Source organism: Neodiprion pinetum, chromosome 3 (assembly GCF_021155775.2).
Source record: "Neodiprion pinetum isolate iyNeoPine1 chromosome 3, iyNeoPine1.2, whole genome shotgun sequence".
In the NCBI taxonomy this organism is placed as follows: domain Eukaryota; kingdom Metazoa; phylum Arthropoda; class Insecta; order Hymenoptera; family Diprionidae; genus Neodiprion; species Neodiprion pinetum.
Window position 1 is genome coordinate 12,749,574 of NC_060234.1, and position 16,482 is coordinate 12,766,055.

The 16,482-nt window shown below is 38.1% G+C and overlaps 1 protein-coding gene across 1 annotated transcript in view; it reads right to left on the reverse strand.

Moving 5' to 3' along the window:
* Nucleotides 1–1,818: 1,818 nt before the first annotated feature.
* DAT (Sodium-dependent dopamine transporter) overlaps nucleotides 1,819–16,482 on the reverse strand; it is a 509,482-nt gene continuing 494,818 nt past the window's right edge. Inside the window, exons 12-13 of the mRNA XM_046615324.1 lie at nucleotides 10,817–10,984; nucleotides 1,819–10,066 (exon numbers count right to left, since the gene is read on the reverse strand). Of these exons, the coding sequence (XP_046471280.1) occupies nucleotides 9,842–10,066; nucleotides 10,817–10,984 (393 nt within the window). The 3' untranslated portion in view covers nucleotides 1,819–9,841. The remainder of the gene's footprint in view (nucleotides 10,067–10,816; nucleotides 10,985–16,482) is intronic.

The window sequence follows — 16,482 nt, forward strand, 5'->3', positions numbered from 1 at the left end:
TTAATAGAAATGAAACTAATAAACAAAACTAATTAAATCATACAATCAAAAAATTATACAGTGATGAAACTTAAAAGTAACATAAATTTAATATATCAGAATTCCTAGGTTCTGCTCCTGCTTTCAAGATTTTTTATATTTTCCCCACTTTCTTCCGTTTTACTTTTTCTCTAGACATGCCGTGCTATCGCGGATCCTAAATGTTTCAAAGAAACTCTCTCTGTTTGAATTTAGGCGCTTTGCGTGAAGATTCTTAAAAATGATTCTAAGTTAGAGAATATTCCCTGGACGAACGCTCCTCCCGCAACAAGTCAACTCGACTCTCTGCCAGAAATCTACTGTCAAAGCCTGCTCGAATACCTTTATTTATACTCCGTGAGTCCCATGTCTGTACGCTTCTTGTCCCTGCCTGCTGACTCTGTGCGTCGCGTGTCGTCCTTTCGCCTGGCCACTTCGTCTTTGATCGACTTTGGTTATTGTCGGCGTCCATCGTAATGTCGATGTCATAGCCGGCTGTCACTGGCACGGGTTGCGACCAGCCGATCGTTACACAACATGTATTCAATATGGCTTTTTGTTGATATATGAACAACGTTTACAGTGCTATTTGTGCGATCTCTATTCACATGTTAATTTTTGAGTTATGAGCACTTGAAATTTGGAACTTTTAAACTTTTGCCTAAGATTTTTCATCTACATTGGTTTGGATGAAATTACTTCCAGGATAGGTATATCGGCCAAATAGAATGCTACAGTTTTTGCAGTTCGCGCGGTGGCACAGCGCGACTCGCATTTCGTAGATAGTTCCACGCGATGTGCTTCACAACCACTGCTTGTAGAGAAGAAAAGAATTCAGTCTTTTTCATGCTGAATACAGTTCATTTCATTCAGATACGTTTTCCGTATTCAGGACCTACGGATTATAAGAAATTGCTGCAAAAGTGCGTATTGCACCTTTTAACCGCCCATTAATGGTTCTGCGCATCCAATTGATTGTAATTTATAGCATGTTATTTTTAGCATGTTATATTTTGTAGGTTAAAATAACGCCTTATCAAAATTCAGGCTGGTTCAGTTATTCTGAAGTAAAAAACTTTTGTTTTCTGGTGACAGGACTAGTGTTCTACAATGCTCTTAGCAGGTACGACAACAAGGGTGCCGTGGTCCCATGGACAACATTCTGGATTCATCACCCGAAGATATTTTTACCCAAAATTAGAGATTTTTTTTAGCCTAATGGCAAGTTAATGTAATCACAAGGAATCGATTCCCACTTAGTTTGTTGATTTCCAAATGATTTGAGATGTTCGAAATGTGATTTTCTGGTCTTTTTTCTATTTACCTCACCGTTCAGAAACAAGAGTCCGGATGGATGTGGGCCTGACCAAATGGAAAGGTTGAAGTATATGGAAGGCCGTGTGCCATTTCATCACATTTGATCACATGCAGACTTGGTGTAACTGAATATCACAACCTGTAGGTGATTCCGCAAAGGGAACACTGTCTTGCATCTCCTTCAGCCCTGAAATTCTTAGCTAGGTGACGCGATGGTACAGTCACTGTGTCAGCGTCTGTGCCGTCCAGAGCCAAATTAGCCAGCCCCTTACTAGTACCCGCTCAAAATTCCTACTAGGGATTATACCTATTTTCATGCGATAACGTTATTAACATTGAGAGCTGTGAGGTTATTCGGCTAAGTAGATACATATATACGGAGGTTATAATTATTAACACATAAATTATCATCATACAAATTGCGCTCGGGACTAGATGAAAATTGCTTAACCAATATGACTCTTCAAAAAGTAAAGACTGATGGACGTTAAAGCATGTTTTATAGTACATCATAATACAGTGTTTCGTTTATCAATACGGATACATGCATTTTATTATTCGTACACTACTACTACAGTATGCATCACTTCCAAACTTTTCACTATCATAGATCAACAAGGCCTAAACTGCCACCTATGGCTGTGGCAGCAGTTCAAACGCGATGTACAAAATATGTATTTTATTATCATTAACAACTACTACTCAGATTGAGTGTTAGCATGTGCTTTTACAGGGGCATCAGGTTATAAAATAAAAGGGACAATTATTACTTTCTGAGCTATTGTACCCACATGTAAAAACCACATTCGCACTACGTTCTCTGTTCAATGTCCATGTCGACTTACAGGTCATACTTAAGTAATACTTGCAGAAATAGAGGTTCAATTTACAGTACATACAGCTTTCGTTGTTTTATTTCTACGGCTGTTAATTCATTTTGTGTTGTAAATAATTCTATGCGACAAGCGTAATATTAGATCAATGAAGTCTTTAAATTATTTGACCAACACAGGTATGTACGAGGAACTCAGTAATATTTGATTATGAATTATGAGTATAGAATTTGACGCGGTAAATTTACAGCACGCTGGCATTGGAATGACAGTGACATTTGCCGTTGAGGTTGTACAATTGTATCTTTATTATACATGTATGTTTTCAGAAGCCATTTTCTACGTAAGCAGTGATATTTGTTGCTCCCGGCCATTCAAAAATGCTTCGAATTTACGTCGTTTTAGTATACGATTTTGTTTCATAATTATTTTTATACTAGTTTGGTTTAGTTTTTTTGTTTATAGCAAAAAAACTTGTCACCAAAATTTTAGATAACAGCATTGCTTAACTATACACTCTTATTACAAGTTACAAGAAAGCTCATTATTAGCGTGACTAGCGCCGATGATTCGTATATTATCTTTTATATCAAAATACGAATGATCTATTTAGGAAAAGCTTACAGAGTCCAAGTTACTAAAAGTACGTACTATCATTACACTCAGTAAAATACGGATACATTTTTTCGAAGAAGATTGAAGTATGTTTTTCTGTATTCTCTGCCATCTTTTATCACATAATGTGAGGACTTTTTATTTATGATTATTTTTTGTCGATTAGGAATTTGAGTTTTTTGTGCTACGTACAGCATTGAGTCCTCGTATGATTGTTCAGTGATTACAGCAATATATTCAAGAAACGAACACAGAAACAAGATCATAACAGTAACATATCGAGTTTGTATAGCCACTAATCGCTATGGTCCTGCAAAATGTATTAAAATATCTAAAATCACCTATTTTCTGTGACTTACAATCCTTCATATCATAAATTATTCAACCTTTTCAACGCACTACCTACTATGAGTAAGTGATACGACCACGATCTGTTCTATTTTATGTAATAACATTTGGATTTTGAGCCACTACTTTCTGAAAAAATTTCACTGATCATTTAACAAAAAGTATAAGTAGGACAGAAGCCCAAAAATTATTGTAGAATTTCTTCAGATAAAAAAGTTCAACTTCTGAAGCCGCTATCTTATTCCGATTACGAATAATTATAAGAACAATATACCGAGTAACGGAATGATTAATATTTTCAGGGATAAATTATTTACGCATTAGATGGTTGAATTACGTAAGTATTAGAATTCTGATCTGACATGTTTTTTTTCAATAATGTCTTTGACTGATGATGTAATAAATACATAACAATGCGGTACATTAAATTTCTAAACCACGTTGTGAATAAAAATCAGGCCCTCCAGGTAAGCAAGGCTTTGGTATTACTATATGGAAAGACTCTATACTATTCAAAAAAAATCCGACTTGACTTGTAACTGATTGTGCAATTTACACATTTTTGAAGCAATTCGATTCAGAAATACCTCCTACATATGTGCTTATGTTTTCGTTTTTGCATTTATTGATTTATTTATCTCAATTGGCAAACGTACAACTCAGAATGACGTATAATAATACTTTTACCGTTAAAATACCGCCCCTTCACTATTTTTGGAGCTCCATGCTTGGTTTTCCTCTGTTTCAATAGGTGCATCTTACTATATCTAGATAAAAACTTAGCAAAACGTGACGCGACAAAACTATGCTGAGTACCACAAGTCACGTTCAATCTATTTTCATCTGAAATAATGTTATCACCCAGGCAGCTCTAAAATCGAAAGCCACTCCATATAAGGCGACAAAGCGACGCATAGACTGCAAAAAATGCTGTGTGGATGTCTATAGAATATTTTTTGGTATCAATATAACACTATTTAATGTCAATTTAATACTACCTGTCCTCAATCTGATAATATATGAGGTTCAAGTTCTGAATCGACCACAAAAATAGTTGTCTACACCGGTCACTTGTGGTCAATTTTAGAACCCCCAATTTTGCACAGTGCGTAGTACAAAAACTCATTTTCAAGGAAGACTTATTAAAATTGTTGTTCAGACGTTTGTTCATAGAAACAGCCAGCATCGCGAAGAAGAATTTCGTTTGTTAAATTATTACGACGCTCCGTCGTAATTTTTTATTCACACAAACTTTGGCTTTGGCATATCGGAAGAAGACTCAAGCGGAACTAGAAGTGTTATATCACCATTTCAACATCATCCATAGAACATACTATACTAAAACTAAAATATAAAAATCCACATAACATCGAAGTAATGTACTTCAAAACTAAAGCTTACACAGATGGAATAGATTACTTCTAGAACTTCCCAAGGCAACACACATTTTGTGAAAATTTTTCAAATACATCTTGAAAGGATGCTATAATCAAACTCTATCGATCGAGGAAAATCACTTATCTTGCCAATTATCAGAGCCTCGTATGCATTACTAACGTGAAAATGCCGTCAAAGGCGCAATTATACGTGCTATGTAGAAAAAAGTATACGAAAAATTTTTCATTTCATGGTAGAATAACGACAGAAAAAGTATTTCAGTAGAACAACATTTTTTTTGGATATGTATAATCGGGCATGTAGAATTGAGCTAAATGCGACCGATACATCAATAGGGCTTATTCACTCTGCCCAATCAACGTATATCGTGATAAAAGGATCGAAAAATAACTGTTTTGTGATTTCATTACCGATTTTTGACACTCCAATAAATAGCTCTTCTTGATTCTTTCGCTTATATATCACCATGCAAGACCGGAAAAAAAGAGATCCTTTTAATCCAGTATAAGATAGCCGGTATACTGATTTTTTAAATCGTTCGCCACCGACATTCACGACTAATCGTCATTTTTTATGTAGAGAAAAGAAAGAATAGAATTAAATATAGTCCTAATGCTTAAGTACCGAATATGAATCTCGGTAAAATAAGAGTGTTATGTATTAAAAATTTTTCTGAAATATTTTCGTGCTGTCAGGGTTAGATCTAGGGATTTGTGTACTTAACATAATAAGTTCTTTCTCAATTCCTTATAATATCCACTTTTTCATTACCTATGTTTATTGAATTTATACATTAATTTCTGAGCTCCAATATCTGTGTATTATTATTATACGTACATTCTCACTGAACCAAAGATTTCAGTTCTTTCGCCGTATTTTCATCGTTTTGGAGAATTCAAATATGGTGAAATTTTACAAAGTACGTCTGTACAAACTCCGAGAATAGGAGCAGCTCAGTTGATCAAGAGGCACCGCCCGGCAGCTAATGGGACGACGGATCAGGCAGACCACATTAAGTAATGTCATTATCGATATCGCAATGAAGTCTTCATGAGTTTGGTATTGGCGGCACATTACAACTAATTGTAAAATATCCTTTGCGACAACAAGAAGTGTTTGAATACTGGTGCCTGTGATTTTAGATAAAACAGTTTAAACTGAAAGCCGTCTTGTTAGATATAAAAATAATGTCAGTATTTTCTGAAGAAATCGGTTGTACTTGATGAAAGCAATATTCTACTGCAGATTCGACATCGCTCAGTACCACTTCGTATTATTACTATCAGACCAGTAGACTATATCACATATTCTGAAATGGTAATTGACAGTGTCGACGAATACACAGATATGCTACTTATTTACATTAATATCAATGTTCAAGTTGCAGCTGGCTGGCCTGGAAGCGTTAATTGATCAACTAAGCTATATACTGAGAGAATTTCTTATAAGTTCGCACTCGGTCACCGCCGACTCGGCACCACTCAAGTTCATCGTCTGTTTCTCGCAGGCTGCCAATCCCATCTTTGATTTTAAACTGTTAAAGGCCGTAAAATAATTACATCGACGACGACGACGATTTTCATTCGTTAACGACTTTGATGTGTTATTTCACTTATGGAGCATTCCCTGTCAAAACAAAAACGACAACGATTATGTTTTCATTTTATTTATGGGGCATTCCTTGTCAATAAATAATCGTCATCGTTGTCGATACAACCATTTTATTGCTTTTGACAGTTTAAAATTAAAGACGGGATGGCCAGCCTGCGAGAAACAGACGAAGAAGTTGAGTGGTGCCGAGTCAGCGGTGACCTAGTGTGAACTTTCAAGATATTCTCTAGGTATATTATGTAGTAACGTAAACGGTGTATTGATGGTGGGCCTTTCGTATTGCACATATTATAATGGTGAAAGAGACGAAAGCACGGCGGAAGTTTCTTTATGCGCATGCATCGACTAACGCGAGATCCAGCATTGAAGTCGACATTTTTGAAGACTGAACGTCGATCAAGGAGCGGGCTCTAAATCTTACACATATGCGCGTACTATGATTGGTTACTCACAATCAGAAGCAAACGCTAACGATACCCGAGACCCCATGAACATGATAAGCGTGTTTTGGCCATAGACTTATAGAGATTAATTCCGTGGTCTTACGGGGCCGCTGATGTACAAACCTGTGTATGACGGCACACGGCACACTGCATTTCGCGTGATTTGGGCTTTATTATGGTTTCAACTCGTTACACAGACTGCGCAGTCTATCTCTGTCCGTATATGGTTTTTGTACGCAAGTTGGGGTGCCCAAGTGGGGTTGTTCGTAACCCGCGATTATCGCTAGCGCTTCGTGAAGGTTTACAAGATTGATATAGAAAGGTGACAGGCACACAGGCTTACTATTTGTGTTGAATGGGTATATTTTATCGAAAGCGTTTTGACATTCGATGTACGTGTAATGTTCTCTTGTCTTGTTTCCATTCCCCTCTTGTCTTGTTCTCAAAGTATATATTGGTATTTTTTGTGAAATCCGCCGCCCAGCAGCCAACCGATAGGTAACCGAAGTTACACTTGCGATCTGCATCGCTACGTCTGTAAGGACTCAGCTTTACGTAACTTGATTTTTATAGTTGACGTGGACTCTGTCAGTCAGATGGGGTTTTTATCAGTCAAATTTTTAGAATTGGGTACACAGATGGCAAATTGAGATTCGGTTGCCTATATGCGAGCGCTGAGCTACGAATTTTACAAAAAACTCCGAATATACGAAGAGAATGTCGAAGTGCTGAGGTAGTGAGCAAATCGTATTTTACACTGTTTTTATCTTCAGAATGATGAAATCGGTTCGAATTATGGTAAATGATAGTATTCATAATTGTGCTTGTATTCATTAAGAAAATTTCGAAAAATAACCAAAAATACTAGTAATATGCATGTAGCTTTGAGGTTATAGACTAAGGATATCTGAATTCCATATTCTGGTACATTTGACTATTGTTTTTCGAAATCTTTTCAATCACAATCAAGCACAATAGCAATTGAACACTATTATTTTCAAAAGTTCAAAACAATATCGTTACCAGAAAAAGGAATTTAACTGTAAAATACCATTTATTCATTTGGTTGACACTTTGATATCCCCTGGTAGTTTTTCAACACAGCTTGAAGAAAACATAACATTCCTATCCCTCAGTTGGCTCCAAAAAATTGAAAAACGAACCGTAAAAGTGCAACACTTCATTCCCGTAAGAAATGGTGACTGCGATCACACTTGGTTTATGACTTGACTAACATTAATTTTTAGAATTTTCGAATCACTGTTATTTCCAAGTCAACGGAATATTTAAAAACTACTAAAAGATATGTTCGTCATAAATAGTTTTTCAGTCAATAGTTGAATAGAATGTAAAAGGTCCCTGATGCGGTATCTCGTACGACTACAGTGAACAGTCTTATTCATTATATTAATTATCATCAAGTTCGTCAATCAGCGGCCTTGAGGCATAAGAGCTTATAAGATTTTGTTCAACTATTACTGTCAATATACTTTGAAGTCTTGTGAAATTTAGATTCGAAAAATGTTTACCAAATTTGAATATTGCAATGGGAGACACAACGTCCTTACAGGCAGTAGTTTCAAATGAAATGAAGAGTAACTATTTTACAGACCTATTTTTAAAATGCTAAGCCGAAGCTAACATGAATGGCGGAATGACCTCAAGTTGTGTTTGATTCCCTATCACGGGCAATATTATACCTACATATTGTGTATTAAAAAATTCATCGATCGGGTAGATACTTACGTATGTAAGTATCTTTGCTATTATAAGTCAAAGTCATTGATTTGTCACTTTGCTGCCTTTCGAGATTAAAGGTTGAAATGAATGAATGCATAACTAAGGAATTCATATGTGTGTGTACCTACGGTCATGGAACTGTTCCCCATTGAAGACCATGACTAATTTCCCATCAACAAAGTATTAAAGTAAAAAATACGCGTTCTGTATTAAGCATGAAACTGCATTATCATTCTGTATATAAAATTACAATACTGGTATTGTTGTACTTGACTGTGTAATAGTACACAAATAAGGAAAAACTGTTTGAAATTGAATTGTTGATGCCATTTGTCGTCACACTCGACTGCAAAGGGGCTATTCAACGTTGTGTATGCCATTGATAGATTCACTTTATTGGTCATGTACGCTAAAATAAAACGCGAAAATAAGAAAGGATCGATACAAGCACTTTTGGCAACTCATTTTCATTTATGGGATTTGCATTGAGTTTCATTGTGATATGGATCATAAAAAAAAAGTGAACGGAATAAACTTATCGTTCGAGTTAAATATAATCAAGTTTAATATGCTGCATGCAGAATTTCTCATAGGCTATAGATAAAGTGATCTGAAGTTGTCCAGGCCAATCCGATTTACCTTTACAACTCAGCACCTCCGATTTTGCCAACTCTGAATATAATGCACTTCATGGGAAAGCTTGGGATTTTTTCACTTAACCGGCGCTCAATGGTAAGTGGATCGTGGAAAGCGGAAAATTTGTAGCGAGCGCATGCATCAAACTTTTTATTTCCTTATTTTTCAGGAATAGGATCATTTACGCACGCTCCACAATCTTCGAGAATCAAACTTTCCAAGTAGATGCTGCAAAAAATATAAAAATTTACACCCAAGAAACCGTTGAATAGAACCTGAGAAATTCAAAAAACTATACTTCATTCCTTGTTTTGTAGTTAATATAATGAAACCGTAACTAATATCCTTAAAAAGCCGTAAATTCGAAAGACAAACAAATCTATCTGGACGTGAGCCATATGAATATGCAGTTATCTTTTAAAGACTTTTGTAACCTGTTCAACCGCGAAATCTATTTTTTAGTCAGAATATAAAAGCCATAGCGTGAATAACCGATTGTCAAGGGATCCCCACTTGTGGTCGCCAGCTTTAGCTGCGTTATTGAAAAAAAATCTTCTCTTAAAATTCAATGTTTCTCGAACTGATGAACACCTTGAAACAAAGTCATTTATCCATTTTAAATAGACAGGTACAATTTTTGGTACATGGTCAACAGTAGCATTGAATAGCCGTTTGAAACCCAAAACTCCGATCACATCACCAATTTCGATAATTTCACGATAGTTCATTTGCATTTCACGAATCGAGACCGATGCCTTGCACTTTAGGTCTTGTTTCTTTGTTTTTAGGTAGTTATATCTCGATCGATGATCGGACTGTACGTTAACCTTAACAAAGATACACTTTAAACTTAGAGCCGGTGAAAACGACAACGCTATCGTCCTATACGGGTTGTGGCGGCGGATCCCCTTTGGAGGATTTGCAGGATGAAATTATGACTTCGGTCTGCTCTTTTGTTAGATCTGCTTGACTATTGGAATTGGACGTTGGTAGCTCTCCTTGGGACAAACGACCGTTAGAACTTCGTCGGACCGATCCATTGGTTGTGGCCGTGGTCAACTGTTTCCGCTGCGTATCTTTCCATGGCGTTGTGAGTATCTTCATTCTCTGTTACCAGTGAAGCATTTCAGTGGATTTGAAAAATAAATATAACAATGTAGAATAATTATACCGAACAATGATCTAACCTAATTTTATAACACGATATCCTTATGAATATTAAACTTATTATTCTTAGGGTCGTCGTAGTAACTTCACGTCTGCTGTCGACTCAGACAGGTAGGAAATTAAAATATATCCGGAGTTATTTATAGATTCGCCTGCATTATCTTAAAATTCGGACCTTGTCTATTTGAATAGTTTGAATATGTCCCACCAAATGAGTGAGATGCCCCGCGATTTGCACGCTCTAGGTACCTTCTGTGGGGTACACAAGCATATCTGATTTCATATTTTTTGTTACTCTCTAGAAAGATATTACATATACCGTATTCGAAAAAGAGATTTTCAAAATTCTCAAATTGAAAAATCTCCGTAACTGCTGGAAAAATAATACCTCATTGGTAACTACTTCACACTTCGAGGTTTGAAAAACTGTTAATCAAGATTCTACTGAAGTTGTAGCTGGTGATATCAAACCCTTCTGGTATCATTGTTTCGTAAATGATGTATGAGAAAATTTAAGAAATATCAGTGTTTTATGAAATTTTTTTTTCAATCCTTTCGAATTTTGTGACATTGGTAATAAAACAAACGGTATTTACAAATCATAAAGAATCATAATAAAATTGCTGGGCCAAAGCCTAAACCAGAGACAGTTTTACTGAAAATTGATGTAAATTGAAATCCATGCAATACCTCACGAAATGTTCCTGGAGTAGTAAGAAGCTTGTAAGCACCAACTGCAGGGATCATGACTATCGACGAGCAAGCGATTAACCAGCCCAAGACGTTCGCCCATAGTGGATAAACATAGTCCTCGTAGGTTAAGGGTTCATAGCCCATTAGTCCATAGACGATAATGAACTGAAATGGTTTCACTGGTAAGTTATATTATAAATTAGGGCACTACGATTATTTGAAGTTCACGATAACCAACTCATTGGACAGTCGCAGACGTAGCTGAAACTAGCAGCGGGCGCTAGCAGCGAAGTGTCCCCCGGCCAGGGCCGAGACAGTCATCGAGCACCCCGCGCATACCTCGAATTGTAAAGGTCATAACTACAAGCAATTTTTTCTAAATTTATACTCAATTCACTCTTCACCTTGCACAATTGATAAAGCGAGTAATCGTCGTGAGACGCGCCCTACAGTAGTTGTTATTAATATTTTAAGCTTAACAAATGTTGTTTTATGGTATCATTGACGTTAGCAAAGAGCGATTTTTTTCAAATTTATACTCAATTCACTCTTCACCTTGGACCATCGATGAAACGAGTAATTGCCGTGAGATGCGCCCTCTTATAATTGTTAATAGTTTTTTGAGATTAGTATGTTGTTTTATACTCTCAATTGACGATAGCAAAAAGGTTTTTTTTTCAGTTTATACTTGATTCATTGTTTACTTTGGACAATTTGAGCGAGTTATTGCCGTGATACCTGCCCTCTCATAATTGTTGATAATATTTCAAGCTTTATATATGTTATTTTAAAACAAATAATCGCCGTGAGACCCTCTAGTAGATGTTATTAACTTTTTGAGCCTAATCCATGTGGTTTTATTGACCCGTCGTCGATAGCAAAAAAGCGTTTCAGTTTATGTAGCTACAAACCCAAGAGTAATTTTAAAATTGCAGTGAATTTCCAAAATAATTAATTTGCTGCAAAAAAAAAAATGCGCGCTTCATATGGAACGATGTATCCGTATTTTGTCGAGATCTGAAAAAATTGGGACCTGTCACTCCTCTCCTGCCCACTACTCTCCCCACGACTTCTACTCGTTCTCTCTTTTTCCGTACGAACGTCAACACGCTCGGACTTGAGTCTCGCCGCCGCCACAGTGGTCCGAAAGCCCGAATTCTTGGCCAAAACCCCCAAAACTGAAAGTTATCATCCGAGGTAAAGCTTTACATATTTGTCAATAGACAGCATTAGAGCTTTGAAATCCAAAAGGGAAGATGTTCATATTCATTCCATGGCCTGTGGTAAGCCCTCGAAAGTGACCATTGTCGAGACTCGCGCGGGACTGTGGTGTGTGCACGCTTTCGAGCGCGCGAAAAAAAAAGGCTGTAGTTTTCTCAATTTTCATCAAAATCGAGTCAACCAAAATAGATATTATTCCTCAAGGTAAGTGAATTACATAAATTTTGTGAATGAACCAAGTTTCGGAATTTATGGCGATGATATTAATGATGCAATACGAGTGCTGCAAAATAACCTATTTCATTGAATTGCATTACTATCTGTAGAGAATTAGTTATGATCCCCGGAGATCCTGCGGAGATCTCAACGATTCCTAGTGTGAAAAAGTATAGAGAATGTGAAACCGTTGGCATCGCCTGCTCGTTTTTGCTCCATTGGTCAAAAATACGCATTCTTTGAAGCAGTGTTTTGTCGACTCGGTCGGAGCCTCGTGGCCCGCCTCGTGGGATTAGTGTAGCGGGGCGACGCAGACAACGTCATTCATCAAAACGACGTCGATGATGAGAATTCAGATAGCGATTAGTATGTATCTTTAAAAATTATGTTATTTTGTTTTATAAGAAAAAAATCTGTATGAATTAAAGAAATTAATTTACAAAATATCACTTTTAACAAAGTTGTACCATTTTTCACGAAATATTCCCGCCATTTTCGGTCCACCATTTTTAATTTCGTATTTTTACATTCGTTTTCGGAATCGGCGACCCCAAAAACATTACTAGTATGAATTTCAGCGAATTGGTATCATTTTTCGCGAAAAACATCTGCCATTCAACGTCCGCCATTTTGAATTTTGCATTTTTGTTTTTTTTTCGGAATCAGTGACCCAAAAAACATTCGTACTATGAATTTCTAAAAATTCGTACCATTTTTTGTAAAAAATATCCGCCATTTTGGGGCCGCCATTTTGAATTTTGCATTTTTGCATTCGTTTTCGGAATCGGCGACCCCAAAAACATTACTAGTATGAATTTCAGCGAATTGGTATCATTTTTCGCGAAAAACATCCGCCATTTAACGTCCGCCTCTTTGAATTTTGCATTTTTGTTTTTTTTTCGGAATCAGCGACCCAAAAAACATTCGTACTATGAATTTCTAAAAATTCGTACCATTTTTTGTAATAAATATCCGCCATTTCGGGGCCGCCATTTTGAATTTCGCATTTTTGCATCCATTTTCGAAACCAGCAAGCCAAAAAACTATAGGTATAGTAATCCTAGCAATTTTCACTGAGAAATATTTGAGTTATTAGTTTTGACCAGGAATTCGGGCTTTTGGACCACTGTGGCGCCGCATAATACGAGCGCCTCCAACTAGCGACCATCCAAGCGTCATATGTATCGGTGTATTCTTGCTTCTGCTGGCTCTCAACAATGGGAACCCGTATCTCTCTCTCTCTCTCTCTCTCTCTCTCTCTCTCTCTCTCTCTCTCTCTCTCTCTCTCTCTCTCTCTCTCTCTCTCTCTCTCTCTCTCTCTCTCTCTCTCTCTCTCTCTCTCTCTCTCTCTCTCTCTCTCTCTCTCTCTCTCTCTCTCTCTCTCTCTCTCTCTCTCCCTCTCTCTCTCTCTCTCTCTCTCTCTCTCTCTCGTACGCGCGCGCACTCTCTTGCTCACGCTGTCTCTTCCGCTCATACTAACGCAAACTTCTAATAAGTGAATGCTCCCAACTCTCATCGTTAATACGGAATGTCTCCATCCCTACTGCTGTACGTGACCGCTTATTGCGCGTCCTTATGCCCACTGGACTACCATGGAAGTGTAGACACTACGAGCAGACCTCGATTCCATGGTACATTGCGATTCGTTTTTTGCGCGATCCGTTACCATTCCGAATCTCTGCTGTATATAGAGGAGATCTATTTATCTTTCGTTTTTGTATGACACAGACCGTTATGCATTGATGCAAAAATTTCCACCTCAATCCTGGCAGCTTTTGTACCCTCTCGTTGATTGCAGCTACTCATTTTGATACGTAGATATTAAGTGGATATAGTTCTCGTTTCAGTTTTGTTCTGTTTCTCTCTCTTGCTTATTACATGAGTAAAACTTTCATACAATGGGCATGAAACATGGGGACCAAACGTAAATCTATTGTAACCCCGGAAATGATAGCGGAAGCGATTGTAAAGTTGTATCCTTTTGATCTTCCTAACGACGTCGTGACCGATGAGTTATTTGACTTTTTAAAAAACCAGTCATGGCGAAGCTCTGGTTGCACATGGGAGCAGATTTGCAAAGCTTTTTTCCCGGACAAAGACCCAAGGTCGGTAAAGTCTTACGTACCACAGACGTACAAGATGTTTTTACGACACGCCGACAATATTCGCGCTTTAACGATTGTTGAAATCAATAATTTTCCACGATCGCCTAACGGCAAAGACGAGGTTCCATATGTACCCATCAGGATCCAGTCGCCGGTTGGCGACTCTTGGATGCCCGACTCTTGCCAGACACGGATATCACGATGTCAAAATAATCCAAGCCAAAACAATAATTCCGGTTTGGATGATATTGATCCAATTTCGAGCGTCCATAATGAAAGGGGAACAACCGGGAATGTAAGCGATTCTACGAACTCAAGTGAGGAATCGTTTCTCGATCCAGATGTTAGAGCAGATAGTTTTCCTCCACTGTGAAACACAGGTGATCCTCGAACCTGTTCTAGCGCGTTTTTGTCGCCAATCGCCGACTTGTTGAACCCCGACTCCCGTCAGTCTCTAATATCGCATCGTGTAGACTCGTGTCAATTAACGGAAAATGAAATTTTGCTTCCTCGCCATTGGAATGAGGAAATCTCGAGCTCGGATACCTGTGAATTGCGACACTCAAGTCAAGAATTGGCTCCTGATTCTTCGACGCTAGACAATGGCCAAATCTTGACGGCTCCAGGAGAGATGTCTGTAACCGTACCGTCGACATTTTGGCAAACATTTTGGTCAGCGAAATTGAAGTTACAGAAAGGATGGACTGACGCGTTGTACGACTTGGTCAAGCCAATGATGGTCTACAATTTGTGTTTTCGCTGGCACAAATGCAACTCTCCACCATCGACAGTAACATTTCAAACGTATGCCGTTCGCACGTTTTCGACTTGTACGACTTACAAATTCTCAACAACTGAACCAATAGGTCCGCCGTTTGTTGATGTATGCTTAAAAATAATCCCGGCCGGCCCCATGCACCATACAGCAGGGGAGACCCACCGTCGATTTGTAACGGGCGAAAAACGCTTGTCTGTTTCGGAAGAGCTGGTAGCAAATGCTCCCAGCACCGTGAAACAGATCAAGTTCATAGCAGCTGATGAACGCCTTTTAGATGCAGGAAATCCAAATGACGCTTACAGCCTAAGTTTGTTGCAGAAGAGCGAAAACAACTGTCTAGATGACCTGGATCGTGATTATTATATGTTTATGCACAAATTATTCAAAGAGACGAAGGAGACGTGGAAAGGAACACACATAAAGGGTTATATTCAGCAGTAATCAGTAGAACCGTTGTGTATCGTTCTTTTCACTGAGAAACAGTTGCGGGTACTACTGAACTTAGAACCGGGTACGGTGTGTTCTCATCTCGATGCCACGGGCTCTGTCACCATTTCGCCACCCAACGTAACAAAAAAAATATTTTATTATTCTTTAATCGTGCTTGGGAATGGGAACGCTGGTCAATTTCCTGTGGCAGAATTCATTTCTAGTGTCCACATTACTCTCAACATAAGCCACTTCCTAAGGATGGTGGCCTTATCGTTGAAGATGTTGAGCACCCGATCACCGGCCATCGACAAAGTGGAGACAGATTTCAGCTTGGGACTCATGAATTCGGTTATGGACGGTTTCAACGGTATTTCGCTCGTCGAGTACATGAACCGCTCATATACTGATATGACTGAGAAAACAAATTCGATTTCCTCGCTTACGGTTCTGCTTATTTGTTCCTGGCACATGCTGCATACGGTACTGAGAAAGTGCAAAACGATTTGCCACACGAAGGCTCAGTATCGCGTAGCAGGAATGGCAATGACGAAATTGATCCCCAGTAACGATTTGGACTCTGCTCGAAAGATATTTATTTGTATCGTCAAAGTTTTTGGTTTCGAGACGATGGTGCGAGATTTTAAGGAAAGCATCGATTTTCTTTTCGAGGAATCAGAGATCGAGGAATCAGAGATCGAGGAAATTTGCGTCACAAAGGAGGAAAAGAAGGACGCAAAGTTCATGCTACCGGACGATAATCTCGAATATGCCGTAGCAACATCGAGTAAATCGCCCTTTTTTCAATTTGTCGACAGGATTTATCAATCTGTGATTGACGAGAAAGAGGAACTATGCACATCCGAGGATAACGACGTGTACTGTTAAGAATTCCTTGACTACCTGCTCAAGTA